Source organism: Pan troglodytes, chromosome 20 (assembly GCF_028858775.2).
Source record: "Pan troglodytes isolate AG18354 chromosome 20, NHGRI_mPanTro3-v2.0_pri, whole genome shotgun sequence".
NCBI classification, from domain to species: domain Eukaryota; kingdom Metazoa; phylum Chordata; class Mammalia; order Primates; family Hominidae; genus Pan; species Pan troglodytes.
In genome coordinates, this window is record NC_072418.2 from 61,120,428 (window position 1) to 61,136,525 (window position 16,098).

At 47.3% G+C, this 16,098-nt stretch overlaps 1 protein-coding gene across 13 annotated transcripts in view; it reads left to right on the plus strand.

Annotated features, from left to right (window-relative positions):
- The window catches only part of ZNF274 (zinc finger protein 274), a 58,645-nt gene that overhangs the window by 26,549 nt on the left and 15,998 nt on the right, over positions 1 to 16,098 (plus strand). The window contains exons 1-4 of one of the 13 annotated variants that reach the window (XM_001144917.5): positions 1,474 to 1,917; positions 2,396 to 2,473; positions 4,189 to 4,315; positions 5,418 to 5,513. The exons of 1 other annotated variant lie outside the window; for it this stretch is intronic. In XM_001144917.5, coding sequence (XP_001144917.1) covers positions 2,441 to 2,473; positions 4,189 to 4,315; positions 5,418 to 5,513 — 256 coding nt within the window. In that variant the 5' untranslated portion in view covers positions 1,474 to 1,917; positions 2,396 to 2,440. Of the gene's footprint in view, positions 1 to 1,451; positions 2,072 to 2,395; positions 2,536 to 4,173; positions 4,316 to 5,417; positions 5,514 to 16,098 lie in introns of those variants that run through there. 11 more of the 13 variants (XM_063802330.1, XM_063802328.1, XM_009436581.4 and 8 more) reach the window with 11 other exon arrangements.

Below are 16,098 nucleotides of genomic sequence, written 5' to 3' on the forward strand. Positions count from 1 at the left end.
AGGCTAAGGTGGGCGGATCACTTGGGCCCAGGAGGTGGAGGCTGCAGTGAGCTGTGATTGCACCAATGCATTCCAGTCGGGGTGACAGAGCAAGACCCTGTCTCAAGAAAAAAAAAAAAGAAAGAAAAAAAAGAATTTCCAAGGGGGTTTGCTTCCTTGTGATTAAGGGCCTCCATCAAACTTGAAGATGAAGGGCTAGACGTATCCCTATTCAAATCCAGAACAAAACAAGACTATTAGTAAACATGACTACTTAACATAGCTCTGTCATACTAGCTAGGACTATACAATGTTAATTTTTTAAAGTTGAAATATGGAAAAACAAGATATCAAATTACTTATTAATTGGGGATGGTGTTGTATCTATAATAGAGAAGAAAAATCCAATGAAATATTATTAGACTATAAGATATCTGCACAGTCTCTGAGTAAATACTCCTATGCCAAAATCAACACACTAACAGCAACAATTAAACAATGTGTAGCCTGAGGTTGGATCCTCCACAGTGACCAAAAAAACCAACAACCCGTGGAACAAGTTTAGCAGGCAGTGTACACGACCACCAGAGGGAGGCAGAGGGCTGCTGAGACCTGCCAGGAAATATCAAGAAAGAGGACACAGGGTCCTGAGCACCGAGAGAGATCATTAGGACCCTCAGGTCCCAAGAAGATAAGACCATACTAGGACCTGGGACCTAAGGAAGATAAGAAAACACCAAATGTCGGTCCTTGAGGAAGCCAAGAGAATACCTCCTTGTCCTGAGCTCCCAAGGAAGATGAGAGCACCCTGGGCCCAAGGATGGGTGGCACACACCAGGTCCTGGACAGCTACAGACTTAGGTTTCCTCTCCCTAGACATGAGCACCTCAGCTTCCAGGAGCAAACTGGACCACAGGGGGACACTAGGCAGAGGATCCTGCTCCTCCTCCCCAATGCCTGGGGTACAGTTAGCCCTGATCATCTCTCCAGAACTAGGGTAGACGTTTGGCCTCATTCCCATCACACTTGTGGTCCACCTAGTCTTCCCTCCTTCCCCTTGCACACCCCTGACCTTCCTACTCCCTTCCTCTAATCCCCAGAACTAGGGTGGACGTTTGGCCACGTTCCCATCACACTTCCGGTCCTCCGAGTTTCCCTCCCCTCCCTGACCTTGAGTGGACACTTGGCCCTGTCCACCCTCACTTTCAGGCAGGACCCATCTCCCAGAAACATAAGTGCCGTCAGTCCCAACTCCTGCACACTTCCGGCTCTCCCAGTCCTCCCCTTCTTTCTCGACTTTGAAACTGGTGGAACTTCAGTACCTCTCCCCACTCCCCCCGCGACTTCCGTCTTCCAGTCCCCCTCCTTCCCCAAAAGTTGCGTGGACTCTAGCCCCGCCTCCTACATTCTCCCCGCCCTCCCTGTCCCCGCCCCTCCACCCAGATGGACGGCCAGTTAGGCCCGCCCCCTGCACTTCCGGCCCTACCCGCCCTTCCTCTTCCCAAGGGACGTCATAATTAATCCCGCCCCCACCGCCACCCAACCAAGCATCACCCATTTCAGCACTTCCGGCCTGACCCCTGTCCAGCGCCTTTCCTTTCTCCAGCTTCTGCTCTGCCCCAAGAGTGGTCGCCTTCGTGGCAGGGCACGACTCTCTCCCAGCTCGGGTCGCCGCCCACATTAGTGTGGGGCCCTGCGGCCTAGCGTCCCTCACCAGAGGCCTCCCCTTGCCCAGCTGGACCGCCGAGAGACATCGACGAGTACCCTCCTCCTGCTGTCCCCGGCTTCGCCTGCCGCCCCTAACCGGCCAGTCAAGATGGCCGCCGCTGGGTGAGGCAAGCTGGCGCGTCGCGGGGGCGTCTGGGAGTTGTAGTTCGGGACGGCGGGCTGACGCACTTCGCCGCCGGCCGACGGGCGCCATTGTGCGGCGCGCGCCGGGTGAGTGCCGCGCGAAACCTGCGTCCGTCGGGGGCTGCGCTGGGCGGGTCCGGAACCGTTAGTTGGGGGCGAGCGCGGCCTCTGCATTTTCCGCCGAGCTCGGGTACCCTGAGCCGGCCGTGCCTGCAGTCCTCCCGCCGCTCTGTGGGATGGGGTCGGTGACCCGGAACCCCGAGGGGAGACAGTGCTTTCGGGGCGCCGGGGTGGAGAGAACAGATCGCCTCCGGAAGCGTGGGGTCTGGGCCAGGGAGGCGATCCCCTCCGATGCGCGGGACAGAGGAGGCTCGGTGTCCTCTCGGGGAGGGGAAAACTGGTCCTATCCAGTCCTGTGGGAGTCCTATGACTCACTCTGGGCGTTTTCCAGTTTGGGTGGACTTGTCATTTCCCGCTGAGGGAGCCGTTCCTGGGCGGAGGCTGCGGTAGCTCCCCAGCGGACACCTTAAGCCTCTCCCTCCCCTCCCAACTTCGGTTTCCTCAGGACTCTGCCCACTTCCACCAGAGACACATTGAGAAGGAGGAAACTATGGCCTCCAGGCTTCCGACGGCCTGGTCCTGTGTGAGTAGAGGCTTCCTTCAGCTTTTGAGTCCGCTACTGCACCTGGGAGGATGCGGATGGTGGTGAGATACCACCTTCCCTGAGATACCCCCATCCTCCAGAGCACCTCGGGGAGGGGGTAGAGATTGGTTGGGCATGAGAGATCCTGCGTGATGGTGGAACCGCAGGTTGCTTGGTTTTCCAAGGGTGTAGTTAGAATAGAGACCAGATTGTAGGGGCTTCTGAAGGCCAGGTTAAGGCTCTTGCTTGTATCCTTTATATTGGGAAGAGTAATTGACAGGTCTTTTGTTTGTTTGTTTGTTTTTTGTTTTTTGAGATGGAGTCTCCCTCTGTCGCCCAGGCTGGAGTGCAGTGGCGCGATCTTGGCTCACTGCAACTTCCGCCTCCTGGGTTCAAGTGATTCTCCTGCCTCAGCCTCCCCGAGTAGCTGGGACTACAGGCGTGTGCCACCATGCCCAGCTAATTTTTTTTATTTTTTATTTTTTTTGTGTGTTTTTTGTGGAGACGGGGTTTCACCATGTTGGCCAGGCTGGTCTGGAACTCTTGACCTAAGGTGATCCGACCATCTCGGCCTCCCAAAGGTCTATGCAGGGATCAGGCTTATGTTTAGATTTCGGCAGATAAATTGGCATCAAGCAAGAGGTGACAGCAGCAGAGTTCAATAACAAGTAGAAAAGACAGGTGAGGATGGATCCCTGACAGGTGAAGGAGATAGAAAGAAGCATCAGGGCCCTGGGTAGGGGCTGACGGCTTGGGTGTGATGGTGCAGCTCAGAGAATTCCCTAGGAGGCATACGCCCCACTCCCAAAGTCAGAATTTTCAAATGAATAAGAAATAGGGGGCCGGGCGCGGTGGCTCACGTCTGTAATCCCAGCACTTTGGGAGGCCGAGGCAGGTGGATCACGAGGTCAGGAGATTGAGACCATCCTGGCTAACATAGTGAAACCCCGTCTCTACTAAAAAAATACAAAAAATTAGCCGGGCGTGGTGGCGGGCGCCTGTAGTCCCAGCTACTCGGGAGGCTGAGGCAGGAGAATGGCGTGAACCGGGGAGGCGGAGCTTGCAGTGAGCCGAGATGGCACCACTGCACTCCAGCCTGGGCGACAGGGAGAGACTCCGTCTCAAAAAAAAAAGAAAAGAAAAATAGGGCCGGGTGCGGTGGCTCACGTCTGTAATCCCAGCACTTTGGGAGGCCGAGGCAGGCAGATCACAAGGTCAGGAGTTCGAGACCAGCCTGACCAACATGGTGAAACCCCATCTCTACTAAAAATACAAAAATTAGCCGGGCATGGTGGTATGTGCCTGTAATCCCAGCTACTCAGGAGGCTGAGGCGGGAGAATCGCTTGAACCTGGGAGGTGGAGGCTGCAGTGAGCCAAGATTGCGCCACTGCACTCCACTAGGAGACAGAGTGAGACTCTGTCTCAAAACAATAAATAAATAAATTAATTAAATAAATAAATAAATAAAATGGACAGATTTTCATATGCTACAGAGATCTCATGTGTTGCTCTCCTTATTGTAACCTGAATAGAGTCAAGCTTGGGTTTGCTTGGGGTTTCAGACAAAGACAGGAACTCAGGATGAGACTCCTAAAATGCCCTTGGGTCATCTTGTAGACCATTCTGTGCTTTCACTGGCCTGGTCAGCCTCCCCTGTCTTTCTTTTGTCGTGGATGCGGATGGCCTGTGGCTGAACAAGAATCTGGATTTTTAGGAACCAGTGACCTTTGAAGATGTAACACTGGGTTTTACCCCGGAAGAGTGGGGACTGCTGGACCTCAAACAGAAGTCCCTGTACAGGGAAGTGATGCTGGAGAACTACAGGAACCTGGTCTCAGTGGGTAAGGCTGGCCTCCAGGTCAAGAAGGATCTGTGCTTTGTAGCACAAATGTAGCACCTCTGAAGTATGTGTCTGCTTGGGCTCAGACTGCAGGGGCACCAGTAGGAAAAGGGCAGCTTTTCAGTATGACTTCTGAATCATTGCCTAGTCCATCCCTCCCTGAATACCAGGGAGATGGGTCTGTCAGGGATGTTTTCAGCTGCAGTAGTGGATGCTTATTGTTCTTGCAACAAGAGTTCCGGCCAGGCATGGTGGCTCACTTTAGGAGACTGAAGCAGGAGGATTGCTTGAGCCCAGGAGTTTGAGACCAGCATGGGCAACATAGACCGTGTCTCTATTAAAAAAAAAAAAGAAACTCCACAGAAATTCCAGACAATGCGATGCCAGTGTCCCAACAGCTTAGGAGTAGCATCAAAGAGCCTGTCCCTGCCAGGCACGGTAGCTTACGCCTGTAATCCTGGCACTTTGGGAGGCTGAGGCAGGCAGATCAGTTGAGGTCAGGAGTTCTAGACCAACCTGACCAACATGATGAAACCCTGTCTTTACTAAAAATACAAAAATTAGCCGAGCACCCCAGCTACTCAGGAGGCTGAGCCAGGAGAACTGCTTGAACATGGGAGGTGGAGGAGATTGCAGTGAGCTGAGATCGGATCACAGCACTCCAGCTTGGGCAACTGAGCAAGACTCCGTCTCAAAAAAAAAAAAAAAAGCCTGTCCCTTCAAACTCTGGTTATTGTGAACCTTTCCATGTTCCCCCTAGTCATTGCACAGCTGTGGCTCCAAGCATTGCATCTGTGTTCAAGGCAGAAACAAGGAGAAGGGGTAGCCCTTTCGCAGCTGTCATGTTTAACCAGAAAGCAAAAGCTTTCCCAGCTGACCGATCTCCCTTTGTGTCTGGCTGACCAGAACTGGACCCCTTAGCTGCTTGGCAAAGGAGTCTAGGAAAGCCAGCAACAGGGATGGATGGAGTTGTGTTCACTGCTCTAGGCCAGAAGTCATGTGCCTTAGCAGGGGAGAAGCTGGAGACGGCTTGTGCTGCAGTAGGATAGCATTTTCTCCTGAACACAGACCCCCACAAGCCCTGTCTCTTTTCCTTTGAGCAGAACATCAGCTTTCCAAACCAGATGTGGTATCTCAGTTAGAGGAGGCAGAAGATTTCTGGCCAGTGGAGAGAGGAATTCCTCAAGACACCATTCCAGGTGAGAACCAGACATGGGAAGCCCCCACAGGGAAGGGGCCAACTGATGAGTCAGGGACCAGTATCTTGGAAAAGCAGTAGACATTGGGATACCCCAGGTGGGATGCTGTGATGAGCAGTTGCAGAACCAAACTCGAAGTTTTTCTCTGGCTCCGCAGTCAGCAGTGTCCTACTTGGTTGAAAGTGAACCTGTTGCTGGTGGCAGGTGATACTTGTGTTGACAGTAGGGGCTCCCTTAGTCTGTTACACGCATTGTCTACTGCCCTCCCCTCATAATCACTGGTAACCCTGGTGTGTATTTCCAGCCAGACTTTCTTATATAGGCTTACGTGAATGTATGTGAATATATATACACATTTTGGGGGTGTTATAATACAGACAAGTCAGCTTCTTTTTGTTTTGGAGACAGGGTCTCTGTCACCGAGGCTGGAGTGCAGTGGCATGATCTCAGCTCACTGCACCCTCCGCGTCCTGGACTCAAGCTGTCCTCCTACCTCAGCCTTCCAAGTAGCTGGATCTATAGGCATGTACCACCATGCCCGTTTAATTGTTTTTTTGTAGAGACAGTGTTTCACCATGTTGCCCAGGCTGGTCTTGAACTCCTGAGCTCAAGTGATCCATCCACCTCAGCCTCCCAGAGTGCTGGGATTCCAGGCATGAGCCACCGTGTCTGTCTGGTCTGCTTTATTTTATTTATTTTTTGAGATGGAGTCTCACTCTGTTGCTCAGGCTGGAGTGCAGTGGTGTGATCTCAGCTCCCTGCAACCTCCGCCTCCCGGGTTCAAGTGATTTTCCAGCCTCAGCCTCTGCAGTAGCTGGGATTACAGGTATGCACCATGACTCCAGGCTAGTTTTTGTATTTTTAGTAAAGGACGGTTTCACCATGTTGGCCATGCTGTTCTTGAAACCCTGACTTCAAGTGATTCACCCACCTTGGCCTCACAAAGTGCTGGGATTACAGGCATGAGCCATTGTGCCCGACCTCTGCTTTATTCTTAACAGCTTCAGTGTGGTCCACATTTGATTTTTCTTCCTTTGGTGGACATTAAATTTACTGCAGAAAACTTCCTTGCACACTTTTTTTTTGCACGAACAAGTTGGTTTTTCTGTAGGTTGGATTTCTAAATATGGAACTACAAGATCAGCCAATGTTGTAAACTAAAAATCTGGTAGTGACAAATTGCCATCTCAAATCCTTTAAGGCCAGGCACAGTGGCTCACACCTGTAATCCCAGCACTTTGGGAGGCTGAGGTGGGAGGATGTTTGAGACCCAGTCTCTATAAAGAAAATAAAATAGGACAGGCACGGTGGCTCATGGCTGTAATCCCAGCACTTTGGGAGGCCAAGGCAGGCAGATCATTTGAAGTCGGGAGTTTGAGACCAGCCTGGCCAAAATGGTGAAACCCCATCTCTACTAAAAATACAAAAATTAGCTGGGCATGGTGGGTGCCTGTAATCCCAGCTACTTGGGAGGCTGAGGCAGGAGAATCGCTTAAACCCAGGAGATGGAGGTTGCAGTGAGCAGAGATCATGCCACTGCGTGACAGAGCGAGACTCCATCTCAAAAAAAAAAAAAAATATATATATATATATATATATGTAAAAAATAGATGTGTGTGTATATATATATAAATCTTTAAAAATAGGCCAGGCATCGGGGGCTCATGCCTGTAATCCCAGCAGTTTGGGAGTCCAAGGCAGTAGGATTGCTTGAGGCTAGGAGTTTGAGGTTATAGTAAGCTGTGATCATGCCACTGCACTCTAACCTGGTTGACAGTGAGACCCTGTCTCAAAAAAAAAAAAAATTAAAAATCCTTCAGCCTACGTAGAGTTGGCTGAAGTAAATGACAACTCTTTTTCTTCTTTATCAACAGCAATTTGTAATGGTCTTTTTAAGGTTTGCAGATCTGATGGGATAAATACAATATGTTCAATTTAGTTCACATTTTCCGCACAACGGACCAAGTTGGACATATTTTATAAATCTATGGCCTGTTTGTATTTTTTCTTTTGTGAGTTCATATATTTTCTCATTTTTTTCTTGTTTGTGGGAATTCTCTATGTTCTGGATGTTAATATTGAAATATCATATCCCAGACCATGTATTGTCTACCTTTATGTAGTCTCTATATAGAAGTTTTATAATTTCTTTTTCTTTTCAAATATGTCTTTGTTTCTGTTTTAGATTCTGTATCATATATAAGTAGATTATCCAAACACTTTAGTGTGTTGTGGTATGTGTTATATACCTCGAACTGCTGCGCTCAAGCAATCCTCCTGACTCAGACTCCCAAAGTGCTGGGATCACAGCACTTAAATTTTTTTCTTTTTAGTTCAGTTTATCTGGAATTTCGTTTTATATATGGGTGGGGTTCATCCTCTGCTTATTGGAAATATCATATTTGTCATGGATTAAATAGCTGTCTTTATATACAGGCCTCTATGGGCTCTCCCTTGATCTTTTCTGTCTCTGAGTAAATGCCATGTTACTGTACTTTGATATATAGTAGTTCCCCTTGTTATTTAAAAAAAAGAAAAAGCCTTAGCTGGCTTTAGCGATCTGTTTCTCCAGAACACTTATTCTCAGCTTGTCAGTGTTCATTGGGAAAATCCTGTTGGGATGTGTATTACATTTAATTAGGTTTTCATTATTACTGTTACCTGATCAGGTTAATCCTGCTTCATGGTCTTGCATAGTTGTTCCAGATGAACCTGTCATGCTCTTAAATTCTTTGATCTTTTTTGGCCGGGCGGGCACGGTGGCTCACACCTGTAATCCCAGCACTTTGGGAGGCTGAGGTGGGCAGATCATGAGGTCAAGAAATCGAGACCATTCTGGCCAACGTGGTGAAACCCTGTCTCTACTAAAAATACAAAAATTAGCTGGGCGTGGTGGCTCGCACCTGTAATCCCAGCTGCTTGGGAGGCTGAGGCAGGAGAATCACTTGAACCTGGGAGGCAGAGGTTGCAGTGAACCCAGATTGCGCCACTGCACTCCAGCCTAGGCGACAGAGCAAGACTCTATCTCAAAAAAAAAAATTTATCTCTCTTTTTTTTTTTTTGAGATGGAGTCTCCCTCTGCCACCCAGGCTGTAGGGCAGTGCGATCTCAGCTCACTGCAACCTCCACCCTCTGGGTTCAAGTGATTCTCGTGCCTCAGCCTCCTGCGTAGCTGGGACTACAGGCATGTGCCACCATGCCCGGCCAATTTTTTAATCATCTGTAACAGTTGTGTTACATCATGTAGTTGTATTCATCATGGGTAGTATATCCAAAATCGTGTGAAGCTCAGAGTTTAAAGAGTCGGTATCTAGTCTCTGACTTAAATGGAAAAGTTTCTAGGTTTTGATGAGCTTAATGCTAGATTCTGCTTTGATTCAAATCAGTTTTATATGGATTAACAAATAGTCATGTTGTCTTTTCTGATGAATAAAAATCGGTAATATCTTCTATTTCCCTTCTAGAGCATACTAAAGTGGTCACACAATTCTTCTCCTTTGAGCAGTTAACATAGGATTATAATAGATATAGAAGTTTTATAACGTGCTGCTGGGGTCTTGAATTTTTAAAGGGTTTTTGTGTCAGTATTCATAAATTATGTTGTGGAGGTGGTTTTGTGTGTTTGCTTGGTCAGCTTTTCTATCAGTGTGCTGAATGCTTTCCCTTCTCTTTGTTTTCTGTGCTGTGGTGCAAGTGGCATCAGAACTGCCCACTTCTGGCAGTATTGAGCTGTGACATCTGCACCTAACCCCCATCCTTGGTGATGACCTGTTTGCCACAGAATAGAGGGCTAGAGTCTTTCTCTGTGACTCTCCCCAACCCCCAACCTTTCTGGGGGCCCTGTTTCTGATTTCTTCGTATTTCAGCTTCCTGGCTCAGCATTAGTATTTTGTTTTTTGTTTCCACATTCAAAGTTTTTCCTTCCATTCCCTTCACTGAAAATCTTTGTTAGCAAAAGAGGTCACTAAACTATTTCATCTGCAAAGTCTCCAGCAATGCAATTACTTTGTATCTGCCTGCAGTGGTTTCTGTGCCCCTTGGTTTTTGAGACAGAGTCTCACTCTATTGCCCGGCTGGAGTGCAGTGGTGCCATCTCGGCTCACTGTAACCTCTGCCTCCCAGGTTCAAGTGATTCTCCTGCCTCAGCCTCCAGAGTAGCTGGGACTACAGGTGCACACCACCACGCTCAGCTAATTTTTTGTATTTTTAGTAGAGACTGGGTTTCACCATGTTGGCCAGGATGGTCTTGATCTTTTGAACTTGCGATCTGCCCACCTCGGCCTCCCAAAGTGCTGGTATTACAGGCGTGAGCCACTGCGCCCGGCCCAGCCTCCTGATCTTCCTTTTGGTCTTTATGTCTCTGGATTACTCAGGCTGTGACAAGTCTGCGTTTCATCCTTCTTGGAGCTGAGGACCCATGTCCTGAATGGGCAAACCTCCAGGCCGTACACTTCTGGATGATCTGGTAGTATCCTAAATCTGGCTGGTGTCTGGGGCACTGTGGGTGCCACACATCTTGGGAGAGCTGACTCCACAGGTGACAGATTCAGGCTGGTGTCCCAGAGTCAGAGGCCACATGAGGGGAGGCTCATCAGGAGGTACTGTTGCAGTCTCGGCCCGAGGTGATGGGTGTCCAACTCATCTCTGCTCTGTCACAGAAAGAGTCCTTAACTAGATGCTGTCCTTCCTCTTCTCCTTCTTCCACCTCACAGATACTTATGGAGGGCCTTTTCTGTCCCATGCAATATACTTACTAAAAACTTCGGTGATAAACCAAAGCACTTACATAATCTCTACCATCTTAGACTTCATAGTCTAAACAATGATGGCCTTTTACAAACATGTTACACAGATACAGTGATAAATGTACTGAGAAGGAAAAAAGCCTGATATAAAGAAGGGGAGCAGTGGGGAATTACTTCAGAAGACCTAGTCAGGGGACACTGCAGGGGTGAGATTTAAGCCAATTCCTGAAGGAAAATAAGTCCGTGGACATATAGGATTGGTGGTGAAGACAGCTTCTAGGCATGGAGGCACCATTTGAGGTGACTGTCAGATGGGAAAGAACTTAGCATTTCGAGGGGCACTTCGAGCCTAGTGGACTAGGAGTAGGTAAAATGAAGGGATGTGACATTGCTTTTCACAGCTCACTCTGGGTGGCTGTGAAGAAAGAATTGTGGTATGTCACAGATTGGAGGCAGGCAGGGCCCGCAGTTATACTTGGTAATACCTGCTAACATGTGGTAATAAGTGGCCTGAGAGTAACAGCACATTTGGGGAAAATCAGGTGTGTGTGATTCATAGGTGGACTCAGTGGGCCTAGGTGAGTGATTGAGAGGGGTGAAAGAACAAGCCATCAAGAATTTCTCGTAGGTGACTGCGTCTAACATATTTCGTACGTAAAGTCGGACCTCCTGCACATAACAAACTCCACAGATGCTCAAGTCCCCAATATAAAATGGTGTAGTGTTTGCATGTGACTTACTCACATCCTCCCATATAGTTGAAGTCATCTCTAGATTACTTACAATACCAAATATGATGTAAATGCTGTGTAAGTAGTTGTTACACTGTTTAGGGAATGGTGACGAGGAAAAAAAGTTTGCACATGTTCAGTACATTTGCAGCCATCTTTTATATATTTTTTTGAGTTGAGGTCTCACTCTGTGTATCACCCAGGCTGACGTGTAGTGGCATGATCATGGCTCACTGCAGCCTTGAACTCCTGGGCTCAAGTGATCCTCCTGCCTCAGCTTCCTGAGTAGCTTGAACTACATGTGTGCGCCATTACGCCTGGCTAAGTTTTATATTTGTTTGTCACCATGTTGCCCAGGCTGGTATCGAGCTTGCCTCAAGCAATCCTCCCTGCGTCAGTTTCCCAAAGTGCTGAGATTACCGTCTTTAGCTACCATGTTTGGCACATCATTCATTTTTTTTTTTTCCCTCAAATATTTTCAATCCAGAGTTTGTTGAATCCACAGATGTGGAACCCACAGAATATACAGGTCCAACTGTACATTCTTTTTGTCACTATCTTTTTTCTTTTTTTTTTTTTTTTTTTTGAGACAGAGTCTCGCTCTGTCGCCCAGGTTGGAGTGCAGTGGCACAATCTCGGCTCACTGCAAGCTCCACCTCCTGGGTTCACGCCATTCTCCTGCCTCAGCCTCCCGAGTAGCTGGGACTACAGGCGCCCGCCACCACGCCCAGCTAATTGTTTGTATTTTTAGTAGAGACAGGGTTTCACCGTGTTAGCCAGGATGGTTTCGATCTCCTGACCTCGTGATCCGCCTGCCTTGGCCTCCCAAAGTGCTGGGATTACAGGTGTGAGCCACCGCGCCTGGCCTTTTTTTTTTTTGAGAGTCTCGCTCTGTCATCCAGGCTTCTGTAGTGCAGTGGTGCAGTCTCGGCTCATTGCAACCTCTGCCTTCTGGGTTCAAGTGATTCTCCTACCTCAGCCTCCTGAGTAGCTGGGACTACAGGACTGTGCCTGTATGTGTCCATCGCTTCTTTTAAAAATATGATAAAGGGACCAGGTGTGATGGCTTATGACTGGAACCCCAACACTTAGGGAGGCTAAGGTGGGAGGATCACTTGAACTAAGGAGTTCAAGACCACCTGACAAACACAGCAAAACGCCATCTCTACTAAAAATAAAAATAATAAGCCAGATGCGGTGCTGCATCCCTGTAGTCCCAGCTACTTGGGAGGCTGAGGCAGGAGGATTGCTTGAGCTTGGGAATTTGAGGCTGCATTGAGCTGTGATTGTACCACTGCACTTCAGCCTGGGCAACACAGCAAGAAACGGTCTCAAAAAATATATCTATATCTATATCTATATCTATATCTATATCTATATCACATATGAGATAAAAGGGTCAGATGTGGTGGCTCACACCTGTAATCCCAACACTTTGGGATGCCAAAGCAGGAGGATTGCTTGAGGCCAGATGTTTGAGATCAGCTTGGGAAACATGGTGAATACAAGTCTCTGCAAAAAAATAACAAAAATTAGCCGGGTGTGGAGGCAGGAGGATCACTTCAGCCTGGGAGGTTGAGATTGCAGTACACCACTGCACTCCAGCCTTTGTTTCAAAAATATGTGTGTGTGTGGGTGTGTGTGTGTGTATGACAAGGGAGAAAAATTATTTCTGAGTTTTTGGCATTAGCCAAGGATGTGGGGATGTCTGGTAAAGACCTAGACTTTGCTGAGGGGAGGAAATAAGGGGTTTGTGTTTTCTGTGTTTTTTGTGTTTTGTTTTTTACCTTTTTTTTTTTTTTTTTTTTTGAGGCAGGCTCTCACTTTGTCACCCAGGCTAAAGTGCAGTGGCCCCATCTCACATCACTGCAACCTCCACCTCCCAGGTTCAAGCAGTTCTCCTGCCTCAGCCTTCTGTGTAGCTGGGACTACAGGCACCTGCCACCACACCTAGCTGATATTTTGGACTTTTTAGTAGAGACAAGGTTTCACCATGTTGGCCAGGCTGGTCTCAAATCCCTGACCTGAAGTGATCCTCCCACCTGGGCCTCCCAAAGTGCTGGGATTACAGGTGTGAGCCACCACACCTGGCCTGTTTTTTACTTTTTATGTTGAAATAATTTTTAATCTTTTTTTTTGGCCGGGCGCGGTGGCTCATGTCTATAATGCCAGCACTTTGGGAGGCCAAGGCGGGTGGATCACCTGAGAAGTTCGAGACCATCCTGGCTAACATGGTGAAACCCCATCTCTACTAAAAATACAAAAAATAGCCGGGCACGGTGGCGGGCGCCAGTAGTCCCAGCTACTCAGGAGGCTGAGGCAGGAGAATGGCATGAAGCCGGGAGGCGGAGCTTGCAGTGAGCTGAGATAGCACCTCTGCACTCCAGCCTGGGCCACAGAGTGAGACTCCATCTCAAAAAATAATAATAATAATAAATAAATAATAAATAAATATACAAAAATTAACTGGGCATGCTGGTGTGCACCTGTAGTCCCAGCTACTCGGGAGGCTGAGGCAGGTGAATCGATTGAACCCAGGAGGCGGAGGTTACAGTGAGCCGAGATGGTGCCACTGCACTCCAGCCTGGCGACAGAGTGAGACTCCGTCTCAAAAAAAAAAAAAAAAAAAAAAAAAAAAAATATATATATATATATATACACACACACATACATACATACACATACACATATATGTGTGTGTGTATATATATACACATATGTGTGTCTGTATATATATACACACTAATAGTATGGATAACTCAATAGCTTTCACATTGATTGAAGTTTTTGAATTGTCCCATGTCTTAACTGATTCTTATAATGACAGATGAATGAGAAGGCACCATAGAGACACTCAAAGGTTTGCAAATCCAGTCGAATACACCTATTTAGACCTAAGAAGGAGATCCACACAGCACATAAAAACATCCGTGTGGAAGTCATAGGTGTTTAGAATGGAATGCTTTACTGTGAGTGTGAGACGGAGAACTGTCTTCTAAAGTGGTCAGTTTCTCCCAACAGTGGCATAGCTGTGTGTCTCATTAATGGACAGAACTGGTATTGAGTTTAGACTTGGGCCGTTTTGACAACTCTGTGTGCTTCTCGAGCTTCCCATGATAGCAAGAATGGCAGTCAAGTCAGCAGTCCCCAACCTTTTTGGCACTAGGGACCGGTTTTGTGGAAACAGTTTTTCCATGGACCTTGGGGTGGGGAGGGATAGTTTTGAGATGAAACTGTTCCACCCCAGATCATGAGGCATTAGATTCTCATAAGGAGCATGCAGCCTAGATCCCTCATGCACAGTTTACAATAGGGTTCATGCTCCTGTGAGAGTCCAGTGCCACTGCCGATCTGACAGGAGGTGAAGCTCAGGTGGTAATGCTCATTTGCCTGCCGCTCACCTCCTGCCGTGCAGCCTGGTACCAGTTCATGGCCTGGCAGTTGGGGACCCGTGGTTTAAGTAGAAGGGAAACAAATGCTAGGACAAATGGCATTCATCCTCAGGAAAGCACTGAATGAGGAATGATGCTGTGACAGTAAGCAATGTAGGGAAAATAGGTGGCACTCGAATCTTCAGCTCTCACTAATGTCCCTTCAAGAACCATTGCCATATATGTGGCTCTTGGGTGGAATACTTGAGATGTAAACTATTACAGATTTAGTCATTAGGAAAGGAATGCAGGGAAGAGACTATTATGAAGGTCATGATTTAGGAAACCCTGCAGGGCATTTTACATTTTTTACTTGTCAAGAAGTTAAGTAGAGGCCAGGCACGGCGGCTCATGCCTGTAATCGCAGCACTTTGAGAGGCCAAGGTGGGCAGATCATTTGAGCTCAGGGGTTTGAGACCAACGTGGGCAACATGACGAAACCCTATTGCTACATAAAATACAAAAATTAGCCAGGCATGGTGGCGTGTGTCTATAGTTGCAGCTACTTGGGAGGCTGAGGTGGGAGGTTGGCTTGAGCCTGGAAGGTGGAGGTTGCAGTGAGCTGGGATCCTGCCACTGCAGAAAAAAAAACAAAGTTAAGTAGGAAATGAGTCCTACAAATAAGAACTTAGCAGCTTTTTTGAAACATAGACCAAACATGAGTCTGAAAAATAAGTTTGATGAGGCGAGTGTTTTATTGGGAGGAAGAAAGCCAAATTCTTCTTGAGATTCCATCCTTTGTATAGCTTGAGAGGGTCACATAGGCTATAGAGTGATCAACAGCATACCATTCTTTTATCCAAGAATAAGATGGAGTAAATGTGTTTAGTTTGAAAAAATTCACTTTCAGCCTGTCTTTGCCCTCTTTAATGTTTTTGCCCTCTTTAATATCTTTGCCATCTTTCATGGGACATTAACCAGCAAACACCCCAAATGAAGTAAGTCCTTTTCATGAACTTTTCACCATCTGAGAACTCACACAGGGAAGAAACCTCAGAAATATGATCACGTGAGGAAGGACTTCTGGCCTAACTCAGTCTTATCTTGAGAGGATTCATACTGGAAAAGTTCTTACATTGAGTATTACATCTAAGAGCTTCTGAAACCATGAGAATATAATTGCTGTGGGAAAGGTTTTATGCATAGCTCCCTTATTCAGCATCACAGAAGTTGTACTAGAGATTACCTAAGAACATAGGGCTGGGAAGCCTTCGGGTGTCCCAGAACTCACTGGCAAGGATCCCTCTCTGAACACAGCATTTTGGGAACCCCTTCAGTAGGAGTCCTCATTGTTTTCAGCATCAGAGGACTCATATGGGCAAACATCCTGTGAATGTAATATGTGCAGACAAATGACCAGCCTTAACTCTCACCTTATGTGACAGAACGAAAAAAATATACACTGAAAAGAACCCCATTGAATAATAAAAATGAAATGTCTCATCCTATTTTTATATCATGTCGTAGAGAAGGCAAACCCTACATAAAACACTGATAAGTATAAATGTAGTCTTGTCTCTTCTAATTTGCTTATTATCTGACCTGAACATCTAGAACAAATATTTAAAATATGGATGAGAGCAGGTGTTCTTTTACTTCTGTATGTCCCCATTTGCTAACACAATGACTCAATTACTAGGAACTCAGTACATACTGTTGAGTGAATAGATGTCTGAAG